General features: G+C 42.8%; 1 protein-coding gene across 1 annotated transcript in view; it reads right to left on the bottom strand.

Moving 5' to 3' along the window:
* Nucleotides 1-18,569, bottom strand: part of sbf1 (SET binding factor 1) — an 84,909-nt gene that overhangs the window by 29,544 nt on the left and 36,796 nt on the right. The window contains exons 2-13 of the mRNA XM_038996433.1: nucleotides 17,031-17,116; nucleotides 16,206-16,343; nucleotides 15,754-15,879; nucleotides 15,411-15,521; nucleotides 14,655-14,741; nucleotides 8,142-8,247; nucleotides 5,020-5,152; nucleotides 4,713-4,836; nucleotides 3,566-3,679; nucleotides 796-873; nucleotides 424-537; nucleotides 46-174 (exon numbers count right to left, since the gene is read on the bottom strand). Coding sequence (XP_038852361.1) covers nucleotides 46-174; nucleotides 424-537; nucleotides 796-873; nucleotides 3,566-3,679; nucleotides 4,713-4,836; nucleotides 5,020-5,152; nucleotides 8,142-8,247; nucleotides 14,655-14,741; nucleotides 15,411-15,521; nucleotides 15,754-15,879; nucleotides 16,206-16,343; nucleotides 17,031-17,116 — 1,346 coding nt within the window. The remainder of the gene's footprint in view (nucleotides 1-45; nucleotides 175-423; nucleotides 538-795; nucleotides 874-3,565; nucleotides 3,680-4,712; nucleotides 4,837-5,019; nucleotides 5,153-8,141; nucleotides 8,248-14,654; nucleotides 14,742-15,410; nucleotides 15,522-15,753; nucleotides 15,880-16,205; nucleotides 16,344-17,030; nucleotides 17,117-18,569) is intronic.

The raw sequence follows: 18,569 nt of genomic DNA, 5'->3' as shown, positions 1-18,569 counted from the left end.
CTGATTGGGAAGGTGTGTGTGTGGGTGTGGGGGGGGGATACTCACGTCATCGAACAGGTCTGTGGGTCTGTAAGGCGGCCCTCTCTCCGATATGAACCCAGCGAACGCCATACCGTCCAAAACCTTCATCAGGAAGTCATCCTCGGTCAGAGCCCTCTGGCCCAGGAACGCAGCCTGGAGGAACACACACACACTCTCATCAGTCCTGAGATTCTTGTTCCACTCTTCCTTTCTAAGTGTTAGACTCAAAACAGACAGTTCGCAGGTCTGTTTAGAGCTAAATGTTTTTCTCCTCCAGGCAGACATTAAAGTGATATATTCCATTGTGTTCATAAAGACCGTAGTTAGTTGCAGGCTTGTATGAACACAACGTAATATATCACCTTAGGAATTAAGTTCAGAGAGGTAGAAGGTGATGTGTACCTTATGGAAGCGGATGACTGGTTCAGGGTGGATCCGGATGATGTGCAAACACCAGCGATAGCCATGGAACAGCTGGCCGAACAGCCACAGAAACACCGCCCGGATCTCCTTATCCTGCAAAACACAGACAGGGAATTATAACATACTGAGGGATAAGTATGGGACAGCTGGACAGTAAGCCTGGGAAAGCTCAGAAATCCAGAGATCTTGCTGCAGCATTGCCCCAAACAAAGGGACAGGGACTCTCACATTTACATTTGAGTCATTTAGCAGACGTTCTTATCCAGAGCGACGTACAGTAGTGAGTGCAACTTGATTCATATTTTTTTTCCAAACACACCTTCCGCCGAGGATAGAAGGGCTCTACATTACCTGGATCTTGAGTGTGGAGGGTTGTGTGGAGGAAGGGGGGAAGGCATGGTCAGCTATCTCCAGCTCTGGGTCCAACACCTACAAACGCAACAAGATGGCAGGAATCACATTACAATAACATGGACAGAAATATCATCTAACAGCCTTCTCATTACATCCGTTTAGTTCATCAATATTATTCAGTACATAATCCTACAGCAGCTGCTGGTATATTTTGGCTTTCGGACACTGCTTCATCGGGTACCATAAATTACAATATGCTGTCAGAAGCTTTTAAGAAGATGAGAATTCTAGGAAGCCCCTCTCATAAATGAGACATGTGGCTTCAGACTAAGCAGCAAATACCCATTAACTAAATTAGCTGCAGCATCTCCTATTCACAGTCCTATTTATATTTGGGGATGGTGAGGTGAATTAATTCAGCTAATCGCTGAGAGCAGCAGAGTACCTGATAAGCCCACACCCAACGGTTGCTGCCCAACTATCTCTAGAAGCATCACAGCAACAACCTTCACCCACCACCCCCACTGCACTCCACCAACCCCCACCACCCACATAACTTTTCCAGATGATTAAACAAATTAATTATCCTTCCAGTTGCAAAAGCTATCGCTTTTCACGCTCTGCAATTATCCTCTCTGTGCTGGTCTGGGTGAAGGTCACTTAGACTCAGGCCTGTTATGTTACGTGAGCCGGCTGGGAGGCGGAGGCGGAGGCTGGGACTGGGGAAATGTGTCCCTCCCTGACAGCGCAGGTCAGACCCCATCCAGACTGACAGGGCCATGGGTCCTGGGGCTGGCGCCGCACAGACTGAGTGCAGACAGACAAATGCAGGGTGGAATGGACCCCACGATCACACACACGCACACTGTGCTTCATTGGTCTCATTCCAGCCATGCAGGGTCACCGGGCCAGCACTACAAGTCTCTATGGCCCACACAGGTTAGGACAGAGGGGGACAAGGGGAAGAAAAGAAAGGAGGAAAGAACAGAGGGAAGAAGGAGAGGCCTGTATATTGTATTGTAGAATGGTCAGGTCCCATCACAGGACTGGTTGTTCTGAGATGGAAGAATTTTACAGTCCCTATTACTTACCAGAGCAGGTATTAGCTGGTACCTAGCTCTTTCTACTGTGTTGTTCATCAAACACCAAGGAATGTTTAAACATGGTAATGACGGTCAATGGAAAAGTATACCGGTTTAGGAGCAGCTCCTTTTCAATGTAACTCTGACCAAGAGGACACAATAACAGCCTAACCCAGTCTCATTCTCTCTTTTGCCTTTTCTTGCTTTCCCTCTCCCTCACTTATGTCCCTCCCTCCTCTCCAGTCTAGCCGTAACAGATTGGCTAGTAACCGTGCAGATTGAGTATGGCTCATGTTTCATGCCCTCCAGCCAATAGAGATCATAGAGACCGGCCTGAGATAAAGCCCATTGGCCTCAGACAGACAGCCTTGGAGAGTTACAAAAGCATAAACACTGTATACTGTCACATGTACTAAGATATAATTCACCTAGGACGTGTGTCAGAAAACAACCCAAATTGGATTTCATTTATAACAGTTAAGAAAAGTGCCAAAAAACTAATGAAGTATGCATTTTGAGAAGTTCCGCGCAATGTCTGTCTGGCAATATTCTGAGCAATCTACGCAAGTCCATATCAAATGTTCCTTCATATTACAACATACAACTTGACTCTTATCCTGATAAAGAAATGAGGGGAGGAAGACATTTTTATCGAGCGAATAATATGTTCCCAAATATTTCTCATGTGGGACAGCATGTCAGATTCTATAATTCATCTTCTCCCTCTGGTCCAACTCTGATAACACAAACACACACTGTTTGGGCTGTGGGAATCAATGCCAATGTCATACAGGCAAACAAACTCCTCTTTTGGCTGCAGATTGTAGTATCATTTCATTAATTGAAGATGGGAAGATCCATTTCATAATTCTTTATCGGACTACTGTGTATTACAGTAAACTCTGCACATTACAGTAAACTCTGCACATTACAGTAAACTCTGCACATTACAGTAAACTCTGCACGTGGCAACTCATACCAATTGTGAAACTAAAAACAGACATATCCTCATGAACAGTTCATGACTGCATTGTTTTTATAGTTGTGACTCATGGGTAATTTCAATATTGAAAAATATTATATTGTTTTATAGGGGTGTGTAATGGTAGTTCCGATATCTTACAATGGTAGTTCCGATATCTTACAATCCGATATCTTACAATTTAAGATTGTAATTTCCCACAAACACATGATTGTTTACAATATCAACGAGAATCATTCAATAAATCAAATCTGCCACCATTTGTTTGTTGTAGCTATTGATGGGAAAGCTATGGCATGGCTCTCCTCTACTCCACATAGGAACAAATGCTTAAGCCAGCCGGAAGATACCAACGATAGGCAGGCCCAGTCAGGAAATCAGATTTGTTTTACATAACATGGATCTTATCTGAACAAGAGGAATTTCCAAGACTGTGCTGGCAGTGAGAAGCTCGATTACAATAAGGAACTTGATCTTATTTAGAAAAGGAGTTGGTTCAGAAGTAGTAAATCAACATCTCAATGTGGTGCTGTGGTTAAACCACTATAGGTGTACATGGTTCAGAGTAATGCATAGTGGGAGTCCCTGTGTTGCATTAATGTGCTGTACTGGTATTGGTGACTGATGTAGCTGTATGAAGTGAAGGTGTCGAAGTCTGAAGGGTGTTGCGATGGGGTGTGAGTGTTGTCGTCATGGTGGTTACCATGGAGAGGGCGGTCTGGGTCTGCTGCAAGAGGGGGTCAGGGAGCAAGGAGATGTGGACACACTCCGGGATGGTCACCGTGCCTCCGTCCAGGTCAGCGATGATCACGTCCAACTGTAGAACAACACACACAGACGGCTCAGTCAGTGCGATATCTTTGATTGATCTTGTAAGAGATCACTGTACATGAGGCTAAGTGTGCTGATTGATAACAGTAGTGACTGACAGAGCCACAGACACACACAAACGCTTGTCAACAGCTGTTCATTACAGCACTTTACCTACTGCAGCAGTGAAATGTACCTTTCAGCAGGTACATTTTAAGGGGTGAGAAGCGATAACCTCTCACCCCTTATACTCCATCATCAAATCGATCTATCAGAGCCATGTGACAGTTTCGTGTACTATATTATACAGACAGGCGGTCTGTTGTTAAAGTCATTACATAACAAAGCATGGCGAGGGACCACATGTAGTTTAACACACACTAACCTAGACCTCAGAAACATGCCACTATAATGACTGTCTTTTCATAGTCCTAGTCCCAATCTGAAATGTATTTAGTGCCTAGCCCACTACTGCTATTTTACCTGCCTTCATTCTAAAATGTACCTTGTTTTTATTGAATATCCTTTTGTATTATTTTTTCCTCAGAGCTTTGAGATAACTGATGAAAAGCGATATACAAAATAAATGTATTATTAGTATTATTCATCTTAATCATTAGTTTCTCCTTAATAACAAAGGAAACACTTTCAAAGTCTTCCAACATTCCACTGAATATAGAATGAAGATATTTAATTTACATGTCAGGTATATTGCTAATGTGCCTTGGCATGGGTTACAAAGACCGTTGTGTTAGTACTGAGAGATATTTAAGCTAAAAGAGGTTTCAGATGGCTAAAACACAGCAGGTCTGGGTTGTTGAGTGAGATTAATTATAGATAAGGAAGGAAGGCCAGAGAACTGACAAACGCATATCTAGTAATCAAGATCGTACTACAGGCTGTCAAAGTATGGGGGGGCAACACAGAATGAAGACGGTCTTTACTGGCATCAGATAGGCTTTACAGATGCATACACTGACGGAATATATAAACATTACATCGAAAATCAATCAAAAGAAGTATTGTAGATTGGAACATACGGTCATGCTACCCACAAGTTCCTGGGTCTCGGAACGGAAGAAAGAATTGACCCCGATGATGAAAGGCGTGGGCGTGCTCAGCACCTCCAGGAGTTTTCCCGGCAGGATGGGGACGTACGTAAAACTGACGGGAGGGAAAACAAGAGGACATCAGATTTACAAGCAATCAGATTAGGAGATGATATGATAAGTGTGAGGAAATCATAAAATTCCCAAAACAGACCAATATCTTGTTAATCAAATCCCTGTAAATTCCCTATATTAAAGACATCTATGAACCTATTTACAATGAAAAACACACACACACCTGTATTTGAGGGGGAACATGATGGCCAGTAGTGCTCTGCAGGCGTCTGTTAGTCTCTGGTAGCTGCTGGACAGGAACAGGATTTTGTGTTCCGTCAGAGCAGCACAGAACAGATACAGGACGTTCACTATACCTGAGAGAAACAACATAACAGAGGTACAGTATTCACTTTACCTGCAGGGAAAGACCGACTGCGTGGATTGTAAAGATCAAACGTATCTTCGAACAAATGATCAAGCATGCAGGCATGAAGACTGATATCTACACACAATACCCCAAAAATGACCGAGCAAAAACAGGCTGTTCAAATTTTTTGATAATTTATACAAAATAAAAAACAAATACCTTATTTACACAAGTACTCAGACCCTTTACTATGAGACTCAAAATTGAGCTCAGGCGCATCCTGTTTCCATGGATCATCCTTGAGATATTTCTACAACTTGGTGTCCACCTGTGGTAAATTCAATTGATTGGACATGATTTAGGGCGGCAGGTAGCCTGGTGGTTAGAGCGTTGGGTCAGTAACCGAAACGTTACTAGATCGAATCCCCGAGCTGACAAGGTAAAAAAAACTGTCGTTCTGCCCCTGAACAAGGCAGTTAACCCACTGTTCCTAGGACGTCATTGGAAATAAGAATGTTTTCTTAACTGACTTGCCTAGTTAAATAAAGGTTAAATAAAATTACAAATTGGGAAAGGCACACACCTGACAGTGCATGTCAGAGCAAAAACCAAGCCATGAGGTTGAAGGAATTATACTTAGATCTCAGACGGGATTGTGTCGAGGCACAGATCTGGGGAAGGGTACCAAAAAATGTCTGCTGCATTGAAGGTCCCCAAGAACACAGTGACCCCAATCATTCTTAAATGAAATACGTTTGGAACCACCAAGACCCTTCCTAGACCTGGCAGCAAGGCAAAACTGAGCAATCGGGAGGGGCGGGGGCTGATGGTCACTGACAGAGCTCCAGAGTCCCTCTGTGGAGATGGGAGAACCTTCCAGAAGGACAACCATCTCTGCAGCACCTCACCAATAAGGCCTTTATGGTAGAGTGGCCAGACATAAGCCACTCCTCAGGAAAAGGCACATGACAGCCCGCTTGGAGTTTGAAAAAAGGCACCTAAAGGACTCTGACCATGAGAAACAAGATTCTCTGGTCTGATGAAACCAAGATTGAACTCTTTGGCCTGAATAACAAGCGTCACGTCTGGAGGAAACCTGGCACCATCCCTTCGGTGAAGCATGGTGGTGGCAGCATCATGCTGTGGGGATGTTTTTCAGTGGCAGGGACTGGGAGACAAGTCAGGATCGAGGCAAAGATGAACGGAGTAAAGTACAGAGAGATCATTGATGAAAATCTGCTCCAGAGCACTCAGGATCTGACTGGGGCGAAGGTTAAACTTCCAACAGGACAACGACCCTAAGGAGACAGCCAAGACAATGCAGGAGTGGCTTCGGGACAAGTCTCTAAATGTCGTTGAGTGGCCCAGCCAGAGCCCGGACGAACATCTCAGGAGAGACGTGAAAATAGCTGTGCAGTGACACTCCCCATCCAACCTGACAGAGCTTGAGAGGATCTACAGAGAAGAATGGGAGAAACTCCACAAATACAGGTGTGCCAAGCTTGTAGTGTCATTCCCAAGAAGACTTGAGGCTGTAATCGCTGCCAAAGTTGCTTCAACAAAGTACTGAGTAAAGGGTCTGAATACTTACACAAATGAGATATTACATTTACATATTTTTTGGGGCCAGAATTTCTGAAAAGCTGTTTTTGCTGTGTCATTATGGGGTATTGTGTGTAGATTGATGAGGGGAAAAAATGATTAAATACATTTTTGAATGAGGCTGTAATGTAACAAAATGTGGAAAAAGTAAAGGGTTCTGAATACTTTCCAAATGCACTGTGTGTGTGTGTGTGAGAGATATATATATATATATATAGTTTTGGGTCACTTAGAAATGTCCTTGTTTTTGAAAGAAAAGCACATTTTTTGTCCATTAAAATAACATCAAATTGATCAGCTGTAAATGACTATTGTAGCTGTAAACGTCAACAGTGAAGAGGCGACTCCAGGATGCTGGCAGAGTTCCTCTGTCCAGTGTCTGTGTTCTTTTGCACATCTTAATCTTTTATTTTTATTAGCCAGTCTGAGATATTGCTTTTTCTTTGCATCTCTGCCTAGAAAGCAAGCATCACGAAGTCGCCTCTTCACTGCATTGAGACTGGTGTTTTGCGGGTACTATTTAATGAAGCTGCCAGTTGAGGACTCGTGAGGCTGTTTCTCAACTAGACACTCTAATGTACTTGTCCTCTTGCTCAGTTGTGCACCGGGGCCTCCCACTCTTTCTATTCTGGTTAGAGACAGTTTGCGCTGTTCTGTGAAGGGAGTAGTTCACTGCGTTGTACGAGATCTTCAGTTTCTTGGTCATTTCTCGCATGGAATAGCCTTAATTTCTCAGAACAAGAATAGACTGACAAGTTTCAGAAGACATTATTTTGTTTCCGGCCATTTTGAGCCTGTAATCGAACCCACAAACGCTGATGCTCCAGATACTCAACTAGTCTAAAAAAAGGCCAGTTTTATTGCTTCTTTAAATCAGCACCCCAGTTTTTAGCTGTGCTAACATTATTGGAAAAGGGTTTTCTAATGATCAATTAGCCTTATAAAATAATAAATTTGGATTAGCTAACACAACGTGCCATTGGAACACAGGAGTGATGGTTGCTGATAATGGGCCTCCGTACGCCTATGTAGATATTCAACGTTTCTAGCTACAATACGGTAGTCATTTACAACATTAGCAATGCCTACACTGTATATCTGATCAATTTGATGTTATTTTAATGGCCCCCCAAAAAATAGCTTTTCTTTCAAAAACAAGGACATTTCTAAGTGACCCCAAACTTTTGAACGGTAGTATAGACATATACACACACTTCTGCCTTTTCCACTAACTCATATCAAATATAGGAATGTGATTTGCGTTCATTAAGCAATTCAACAATTGGTGAAGGTATTCTCTCAAAGGAACATTGGACTTTGATTGGTCCATATCACTGATCATAAAGTGCCCCATCGGTCCAGGGCTGAATAAACTGCATTGTGATTTGCCGTACCAAGCTGTCTAAAGAGATGGGCTACGCTGCTGCCGCTGACAGGGAGGGAGTCGTTGATAGGAGTCTGGATGACCTGTCGATCACCCGCACCCAATGTTATAGTCCTCTAGAGAGACAAAGAGAGAGAAAAAGAGAGAAAGAGGGACGCATGGAAAAAGAGAACAGATCATGTGAACGCCCTTTCTTGGAAAAAAGGGGATTAGCAACAATCAGCACAATCACAAAGGTATCGAGGAGAGGAGAAATCACAGATGGGGAGAATCACAGGGGTTTAGCAGGTACATTAGAACTCCACAGTAACCGGCCATTCACAGCTGAACAGGAGAGAACTGACCTATGCTGATCTGAGAAACCCATAGAAATGGGCCTTTATGGGAGTCAAATACCAATGACATGCCAGATTGTCCATTCAGAGACATTTCCATTGTGTTTTGAGTATGGAAAGGGCAGAGTTCATACGTTTGAAGGATTTCAGGGGGTCTTAACATTTGAAATGTCTTTTTGGTTTAGTGTCTTATTGGTTTAGTGTTACTGGATAGTTCTTACGGCCATGTGACGCAGAAGGGAAGTGAAAGAGAATGATTGATTTTTGTTGTTGATTGTAACATTCATGAAACATCTGATCTTAGCCATGTAAACTTCACATTGCAGCGCATTCATTACATTTATAGCTCAAGAGAGTTGTAGTAGTTGTTGTAAGATATAAATTGCCATAATTTGTAAGTGTGATCTTTATGTTGCATGAAATTTCAATGACTGTTTTGGATTTTTAAACATTCGCAAGACCGAAAAAGCCTGTTAGCCGACATGAGTTAAGGCATAATTTGCACAGCATGATTAGCACAGTGAGTCTTGCCTGCAAATGAAGACAGATTGCAAAAAGTTGCATACAGGACAGGTAGCACAAGGTCAAAGAAGGCATCCAATACATCACATAGAAACACAACCACAGCAGCCTCTAGGACAGACATCACATAGTAATAGTAATACAGAGGCTGTATACCACATTTGACAAGTAGGAATTAAAATTATTTTAAGTACAGAAATTCAGCGAAAATACAGGCGTTTCAAATAAACTCCAGAAGCAGGAACCTACTGCAGCCAAATCTTCATCTCAAAGTACATAAAATACAGGGCCCAGGTATATCTGTGTATAGCTGAGAAGGAAAGGTCGGCGTTTGCTCATGCGCTCTACAGCAGCAGCAGCAATGAGAACACAGTGACCCAACTGTTGATCACCATTTTCACAGTCACTCATCTGGTCAACAACAAATTAGATATCGTAGAATTTTTCCAGGCTACCAATAACAGATTGTAAAAGGATCAGCCATTGGGTAACAGATTGAGCCTTATCAAAGTGATTTGATTGGTTTTCCCTTGAGAGGTCTACATTTTGGCTGGCAGAGGAGGAGAGGAGGATGGGCTGAGAGAGGTATGTGAGTTACAAAGTCATAGGAGGATCCTGACAGAATTAGGGAAAGCTAGGAGCCGATTGGTTGAAAGGAGAATAAAGTAGTCAGGCGGCGTACCAAGCTCTCCTCTCTCTCCTCCTGGCCCGGCTACACAAGTCCAGCAACACACACACACACGAGAGAGAGAGAGAGAGAGAGAGAGAGAGAGAGAGAAATACACCATAGGAGAACACACGAATTAGAGACAACAGGATCCAAACAAAAACATGGCAAAACAATAACAAAACATTAACATTACAAATATACTCAGACGGTAACAGCGTGGCATTATGACATGAGAGGGCAGCAAAATGAACATAAGGCACAGAGTCAAACCAGCTGTCAACTTAGGTGAAATAAAATGGAAGCATCCACAGCTACATACAGTTGAAGTCAGAAGTTTACATACACTTTGGTTGGAGTCATTAAAACTCGTTTTTCAACCACTCCACACATTTCTTGTTAACAAACTATCGTTTTGACAAGTCGGTTAGGACATCTACCTTGTGCATGACACAAGTAATTTTTCCAACAATTGTTTACAGACAAACTATTTCACTTATAATTCACTGTATCACAATTCAGGTGGGTCAGAAGTTTACATACACTAAGTTGAATGTGCCTTTAAACAGCTTGGAAAATTCCAGAAAATTATGTCATGGCTTTAGAAGCTTCTGATAAGCTAATTGACATCATTTGAGTCAATTGGAGGTGTACCTGTGGATGTATTTCAAGGCCTACCTTCAAACTCAGTGCCTCTTTGCTTGACATCATGGGAACATCAAAAGAAATCAGCCAAGACCTCAGAAAAAAAATTGTAGACCTCCACAAGTCTGGTTCATCCTTGGGACCAATTTCCAAAAGCCTGAAGGTGCTACGTTCATGTGTACAAACAATAGTACGCAATTATAAACACCATGGGACCACGCAGCCGTCATACCGCTCAGGAAGGAGACGCGTTCTGTCTCCTAGAGATGAACGTACTTTAGGGCGAAAAGTGCAAATCAATCCCAGAACAACAGCAAAGGACCTTGTGAAGATGGAGGAAACAGGAACAAAATTATCTATATCCACAGTAAAACGGGTCCTATATCGACATAACCTGAAGGCCGCTCAGCAAGGAAGAAGCCACTGCTCCAAAACCACCATAAAAAGCCAGACTACAGTTTCCAACTGCACATGGGGACAAAGATTGACCTTTTTGGAGCAATGTCCTTTGGTCTGATGAAGCGAAAATAGAACTGTTTGGCCATAATGACCATCATTATGTTTGGAGGAAAAAGGGGGAGGCTTGCAAGCCGAAGAACACCATCCCAACCATGAAGCATGCAGGTGGAAGCATCATGTTGTGGGTGTGCTTTGCTGTTGCACTTCACAAAAAAGATGGCATCATGAGGTAGGAAAAGTATGTGGATATACTGAAGCAACATCTCAAGACATCAGTCAGGAAGTTAAAGCTTGGTCGCAAATGGGTCTTCCAAATGGACAATGACCCCAAGCATACTTCCAAAGTTATGACAAAATGGCTTAAGGACAACAAAGTCAAGGTATTGGAGTGGGCATCACAAAGCCCTGACGTCAATCCTATAGAACATTTGTGGGCAGAACTGAAAAAGCGTGTGCGAGCAAGGAGGCCTACAATCCTGAGTCAGTTACACCAGCTCTGTCAGGAGGAACGGGTCAAAATTCACCCAACTTATTGTGGGAGGCTTGTGGAAGGCTACCCGAAACGTTTGACCCAAGTCAAACAATTTGAAGGCAATGCTAGCAAATACTAATTGAGTGTATGTAAACTTCTGACCCACTGGGAATATGATGAAAGAAATAAGAGCTGAAATAAATCACTCTACTATTATTCTGACATTTCACTTCTTTAAAATAAAGTGGTGATCCTAACTAACCTAAGACAGGGAATTTTTACTAGGATTAAATGTCAGGAATTGTGAAAAACTGAGTTTAAATGTATTTGGCTAAGGTGTATGTAAACTTCCGACTTCAACTGTACATCGAACTCATCGTCTGACTAATTCACATGTTGGTGACCACGGGGTGAAATAACTTTGGACTGAAATGTTATACTTGTGTAACATTGTAAATTTTCAGTAAAGTTACTTTAAAAAAGGGACATTTGCTTAGTTAATGTTTTACAGTTAATATTTCAGGAAATTAAGTTATTTATGGAGCTTGGCCCATTGACAGAACATCCTTGGGCTGGTTAACAGGAAGACATTGTAAAGACTAGACAGACAGTAATTTACAATTATCTATTCAATCACTCATACAGATGGGCAGACGTGCGCACACACAAACATTCAGGGAGGTTCCATATCAGACTCGTACAGTGGGGCAAAAAAGTATTTAGTCAGCCACCCATTGTGCAAGTTCTCCCACTTAAAAAGATGAGAGGCCTGTAATTTTCATCATAGGTACACTTCAACTATGCCAGACAAAATGAGAAGGGAAAAAAATCCAGAAAATCACATTGTAGGATTTTTAATGAATTTATTTGCAAATTATGGTGGAAAATAAGGATTTTTTTCCCTCATTTTGTCTGTCATAGTTGAAGTGTACTAATGATGAAAATTACAGACCTCTCTCATCTTTTTAAGTGGGAGAAATTGCACAATTGGTGGCTGACTAAATACTTTTTTGCCCCACTGTATATATTCCAGTGTACAGTATTGGGGCTAAAGGTTGCTACTCTGTATGTCAGGAGTGCGTATCTGACAGTTGAGATGATTGCTAGTTCCAGTAGTAAAGTGGATATGTTGCAATGCATGTTGGGATGACAGTGGTTGATGTGGCATGACTGGGGAGAGTCCGAGCAAGTCCAGACCTGAGTCTAATAAAAAGGCATGTGTGATTAGAAGTTTGACATTTGATAGTATCAAACCTGCTATTACACCGTAACAAACACCTTGCATAGCTTTTCATGTACTGTTATAAGCTCAACAAAAAAAAGGAACGTCCTCTCACTGTCAACTGCCCTTTATTTTCAGCAAACTTAACATGTGGAAATATTTGTATGAACATAACAAGATTCAACAACAGACAAACTGAACAAGTTCCACAGACATGTGACTAACAGAAATTGAATAATGTGTCCCAAACAAAGGGGGAGGTCAAAATCAAAAGTAACAGTCATTATCTGGTGTGGCCACCAGCTGCATTTAGTACTGCAGTGCATCTCCTCCTCATGGACTACACCAGATTTACCAGTTCTTGCTGTGAGATGTTACACCACTCTTCCACCAAGGCACCTGCAAGTTCCCGGACATTTCTGGGGGGAATGGCCCTAGCCCTCACCCTCCGATCCAACAGGTCCCAGATGTGCTCAATGGGATTGAGATCCGGGCTCTTCGCTGGCCATGGCAGAACACTCACATTCCTGTCTTGCAGGAAATCACACACAGAACGAGCAGTATGGCTGGTGGCATTGTCATGCTGGGGGGTCATGTTAGGATGAGCCTGCAGGAAGGGTATCACATGAGGGAGGATGTCTTCCTTGTAACGCACAGTGTTGAGATGGACTGAGCTCGTTGTCATTGCAGGCAGATGATGCTGTGACACACCGCCCCAGACAATGATGGACCCTCCACCTCCAAATCGATCCCGCTCCAGAGTATAGGCCTCAATGTAACGCTCATTCCTTCGACGATAAACGCGAATCCGACCATCACCCCTGGTGAGACAAAACCGCGACTCGTCAGTGAAGAGCACATTTTGCCAGTCCTGTCTGGTCCAGCGACGGTGGGTTTGTGCCCATAGGCAACGTTGTTGCCGGTGATGTCTGGTGAGGACCTGCCTTACAACAGGCCTACAAGCTATCAGTCCAGCCTCTCTCAGCCTATTGCGGACAGTCTGAGCACTGATGGAGGGATTGTGCGTTCCTGGTGTAACTCGGGCAGTTGTTCTTGCCATCCTGTACCTGTCCCGCAGGTGTGATGTTCGGATGTACCGATCCTGTGGAGGTGTTGTTACACGTGGTCTGCCACTGCGAGGACGATCAGCTGTCCGTGCTGTCTCCCTGTAGCGCTGTCTTAGGTGTCTCACAGTACGGACATTGCAATTTATTGCCCTGGCCACATCTGCAGTCCTCATGCCTCCTTGCAGCATGCCTAAGGCACGTTCACGCAGATGAGCAGGGGCATCTTTCTTTTGGTGATTTTCAGAGTCATCAGAAAGGCCTCTTTAGTGTCCTAAATTTTCATAACTGTGACCTTAATTGCCTACCGTCTGTAAGCTGTTAGTGTCTTAACGACCGTTCCACAGGTGCATGTTCATTAATTGTTTATGGTTCATTGAACAAGCATGGGAAACAGCGTATAAACCCTTTACAATGAAGATCTGTGAAGCTATTTGGATTTTTACAAATTATCTTTGAAAGACAGGGTCCTGAAAAAGGGACGTTTCTTTTTTGATGAGTTTATTACAGAACGCTCTGTGCTATACTATCCAATGCATGAAGGTCTCTGAGTATGTGTAAGTCAAGTGTATGTTTGTTTTTGTTTGCAAGATCTGCGCGTGTATGTGTCTGTGTTAACGCTGTTTAGTCCTCTCTCTCATTCAGACCACAGCACTGCCTGCTATGAGGCCATCTGGTGCCCCATATGGTCACCCTCAGAGAACCAGTGTGTGTGTGTGTGTGTGTGTGTGTGTGTGTGTGTGTGTGTGTGTGTGTGTGTGTGTGTGTGTGTTCCTCATCAAGTGAAAAGTCTACGCACTTCTATAACAGATCAACAATGGTGAACACGTCAGATCGATCCATGACAAACAACGGCACACAGAATAAAAACAATTCATTCATTTATAAAAGGTCTCAAAAATGATCAAAATGACTGACAGGTTAATGTAGCATGGAATATGCAGCATTGGTAGGCCACAAAACCCACAAAAGCAGATTAGTGCAAACTGCAAACCACTGAGTGAATATTAATCAGCATGGTTTGAGATGATTACAGGAAATACAAAAGACTTTTTAGAATCTTCATGTTTATCTAAATAGATAAAAATCACAATGAGGCAAGCGGATTGGTAAGAAGCTGCCGGAAGGTGATGTTACCTGGTCCTGAAAGCAGCCCAGTAGCCAGTCACAGGCTAGGGCCTGAGGAACCGAAAGATTTAAACTACATACTGGGGACTCATTTATCTGTAACACACAGGAGGAACCAATGTACAGCGGGGTTCAATGGCATGTTACACAAGGGAACAAAATGTACAGAAATGTACGTATAGGCCCAATATACTAGTAGTACTGTATGTTACACTGCTTCATGCTGTAGCATCATTGAATTAGTTTGAGACAAACAGTACGTTTAAATTGTGCACATAGGGCGAATACAAGAGCAAAGTAGATATTCCTATACATAGTGTGTAGCAGTGGAGGCTGCTGAGGGGAGGACGGCTCATAATAATGGCTGGAACGGAGCAAATGGAATGGCATCAAACACATGGAAAACATGTGTTTGATACCATTCCACTAATTCCGCTCAAGCCATTACCACAAGCATGGCATCCCAAATTAAGGTGCCGCCAACCTTCTGTGGTGTGTAGGTTACTATGCGGGCCATCTCCTCTGTGCTGAGGACACGGCATTGACTCGGCACTGTGGGTTAGCATAGCACACTCGCTAATGCTAAGCTACAACGCTAACCGGTTGATTAAGCTAATGTGCTAGCAGTCTGCTTCGGCAAACATGCTAAGCTAATATGCTAGCAGGTTGGATGGGGCTAACAAGCTAATAGGCTAGCTGGTTTGGAGGGTTGCACAGCCCAGGAGAATATGTACAAGTCGGTATGCATGCAGAAGGTGTGTTTACCTGAGAACCACCAGCCACGGGGATGACGCAGGTGAGGAGGTTTCCGATCACTGTTTCCAAGGGAACACTGAGGCTGTCCACATGCACGGTGTAGATGAGCCCCAAACAGTTCTGCACAGGGGAGGCACCCAGTCAGAAGACAAGAACAACCTTTCCTTGACTTGTAGTGAAATGACAAATGAGGTTTGTGGGTGAATAACACATCTACTACTTAAAGCAAAATACAGCCAAATCAAGCCTAGATTTGTTTCAAACACACTTCGTTGTAACAAGAAACAGAGATGAGAAGTGCAATGGGAGTATCGGACAGGGACATGCAGTATTGTTTTGAGGTGCGTTGTACCCTGAAGACCTCTGTGTGGTCCAGACGGGACACCAGCACCAGGCTCTTGGGGGCAAAGACCTGGGCCGGCTGGACCAGCCCTGGGACTTCGTCCTCATCCACCTCACTAGCCTCAGCTTTCTGTAGCTACACACACAGAAAGAGACAGAATATCATACAGTGTACAGAACGTAGCCTACCTTGTGCAAATGTTCTATAGATGTATCATTAAAGATCAAATGTCATATCAGACGTCACGTACAACTTGGAACATTTATAAATCGTTATCTGTTTCTCATATGATCAGATCGTCTCATTTCCACAACTTTGTTGCCAGCGTAAAATGTAGGGATAAACACTTGCTATACAGTACAGCTATAAGGATACTGTTATTGGTTCATAATGACATTGGCTCAGTGTGTGAGGAGTAGTGTGGCCAGCGGGAATCTTCTCTTTCTCCTCCAGTCTCTCACCTGTGGGTTGTCCAGGCCCTCCCAGAACGTGAAACAGGCACAGTAGTGACGTTCTGAGTTGATGTCGGTCAGAACCGACACAAAGAACGACGGACGCTCCCTCTCTGGAACTAACTGCCATCCGTTAGGCTGACAGAACTGAGAGAGAAAAGGAGATGGTGAGAAAGAGGAGGAGGGAGAGGGTGAGATCGACAGAAAATGAGTCAATGGGCGCAGGGGTCGAGAAAGAAGGGAAGAAGGAGGGAAAAGGGAATGAGGTGAAAGGGATAGAAGGAGAGGAGGGAGAGATAGATGAGGAAGCACGAGAGAGAGCGATGACAGGAGAGGAACATACAGTATTAGTGGGCCGTAACCCAGTGTGGTATGTCACATGTCCCTACTCTGCATCTCTGTGACTCACCTCTGATCTCTAGCCTATCATTTAGTTATTTTCCACTGCTAGGCTACACCAAGTTAAGAAAACGTTCCACGTGTCAGAAATGATTAACTTTACACCCTTATTTTGGATCGGGGTGAGAAATAGGCTAGAAGCAAACCAAGGAATAACCATTGTTCTGTAGGCATTCATCTTGTAAAACATAATGAACATTTAGGAATTCTTCAATACTGACTCGAGCAAAACATATTAGACAATAATGAGGTAATCAATACTGGAATAAGGGTTATTTGGGAGACATTAAATACACATTAACAGTAAATTATTCAGGGTTATGTTGATCCCTTCACGATGCAGCCTTTCTTCAGGTACGGATGATGCATGTAGCATCGGGTAAATATGTAGGCTATTGTGCATTTGTTTGTGTGCGAGTTATGTTAGTTACATACCAGTTCGATGCCTTGTGGAAAGGGATTGTCCTCCCAGTCTTTCTCAGGAAAGCGCTGGAGAATGTGACCTTGGCCCTCACTGCCCCCTAGAAAAAGAGAGAGGAAATAGAGTGACAAAGGTCAGGTCGGAACTCTTGATCAGAGAGCCGAGTTATCTGTCAGGGCCTAGTCCACTACTGTAGGGCTGGGGATTGCCAGGGACCTCACCATAAGATATTATTACAATACTTAGGTGCCGGTACGATATGTATTGCGATTCTCACAATTCTATATGTATTGCAATTCGATACTGCGACTTCATGTTCCAAACATATTTCTCACTATATTGGTGCACAGAGACAAGAGAGCGCATGAGATGAGTTGGAAACTAAGGTGCTGAAAATATGTTAACTCACTGTACCTCTCTAGGGTACGTGAGACGTTAGCGTCCCACCTCTACAACAGCCAGTGAAACTGCAGGGCGCCAAATTCAAATACAGAAATACTCATTATAAAAATTCAGAAAACAAAACATATTTTACATAGGTTTAAAGATTAACTTCTTGTGAATCCAACCACGGTGTCAGATTTAAAAAAGGCTTTACAGCGAAAGCATACATTACGATTATTTGAGAACATAGCCCAGTAGACAAATCATTACAAACAGTAACCAGCCAAGTAGAAGAGTTACACAAGTCAGAAATAGAGATAAAATTAATCCCTTACCTTTGATGATCTTCATATGGTTGCACTCAGAAGACATTCATTTACTCAATAAATGTTCCTTTTGTTCAATAAAGTCTCGTTATATACAAAAACCTCAGTTTTGTTTGCGTGTTTTCTTCAGTAATCCACAGGCTCAAACGCAGTCACAACAGGCAGACAAAAAATCCAAATTGTATCCGTAAAGTTCATAGAAACATGTCAAACGATGTTTATATTCAATCCTCAGGTTGTTTTTAGCCTAAATAATGGATAATATTTCAACCGGACAATAACGTTGTCAATATAAAAGGTAAACATGAAAGGCACTCTCTCGGTCGCGAGCATGAAAAAGCACTGTGACACGGCAGGGTCCACTCATTCAGACTGCTCTTACTCCCTCATTTTTCAGAATACAAGCCTGAAACAATTTCTAAAGACTGTTGACATCTAGTGGAAGGCATAGGAACTGCAATTTAGTCCTAAGTCAATGGATACTGTAATGGCATTGAATAGAATACTACAAAACAAAATCCTACTTCTTGAATGGATTTTTCTCAGGTTTTCACCTGCCAAATCAGTTCTGTTATACTCACAGACACTATTTTAAACTTTGGAGTGTTTTCTATTCAAATCTACCAGTTATATGCATATCATATCTTCTGGGCCCGAGAAGCAGGCAGTTTAATTTGGGCATGCTTTTCATCCAAAATTCTGAATGCTGCCCCCCACCCTAGAGAAGGAAAACATTTAAAATAAAATAATAATAATAAAAAATTAAAGAGGCGGTACCCTGGCGCCGCTACAGCCGATTAGCGCTAATGCTTATTTTTACAAATTGATACTTCGAGTCAGCTA

This window comes from Salvelinus namaycush, chromosome 6 (genome assembly GCF_016432855.1).
Source record: "Salvelinus namaycush isolate Seneca chromosome 6, SaNama_1.0, whole genome shotgun sequence".
Lineage (NCBI taxonomy): Eukaryota > Metazoa > Chordata > Actinopteri > Salmoniformes > Salmonidae > Salvelinus > Salvelinus namaycush.
This window is presented reverse-complemented; position numbering and strand designations above follow the sequence as displayed.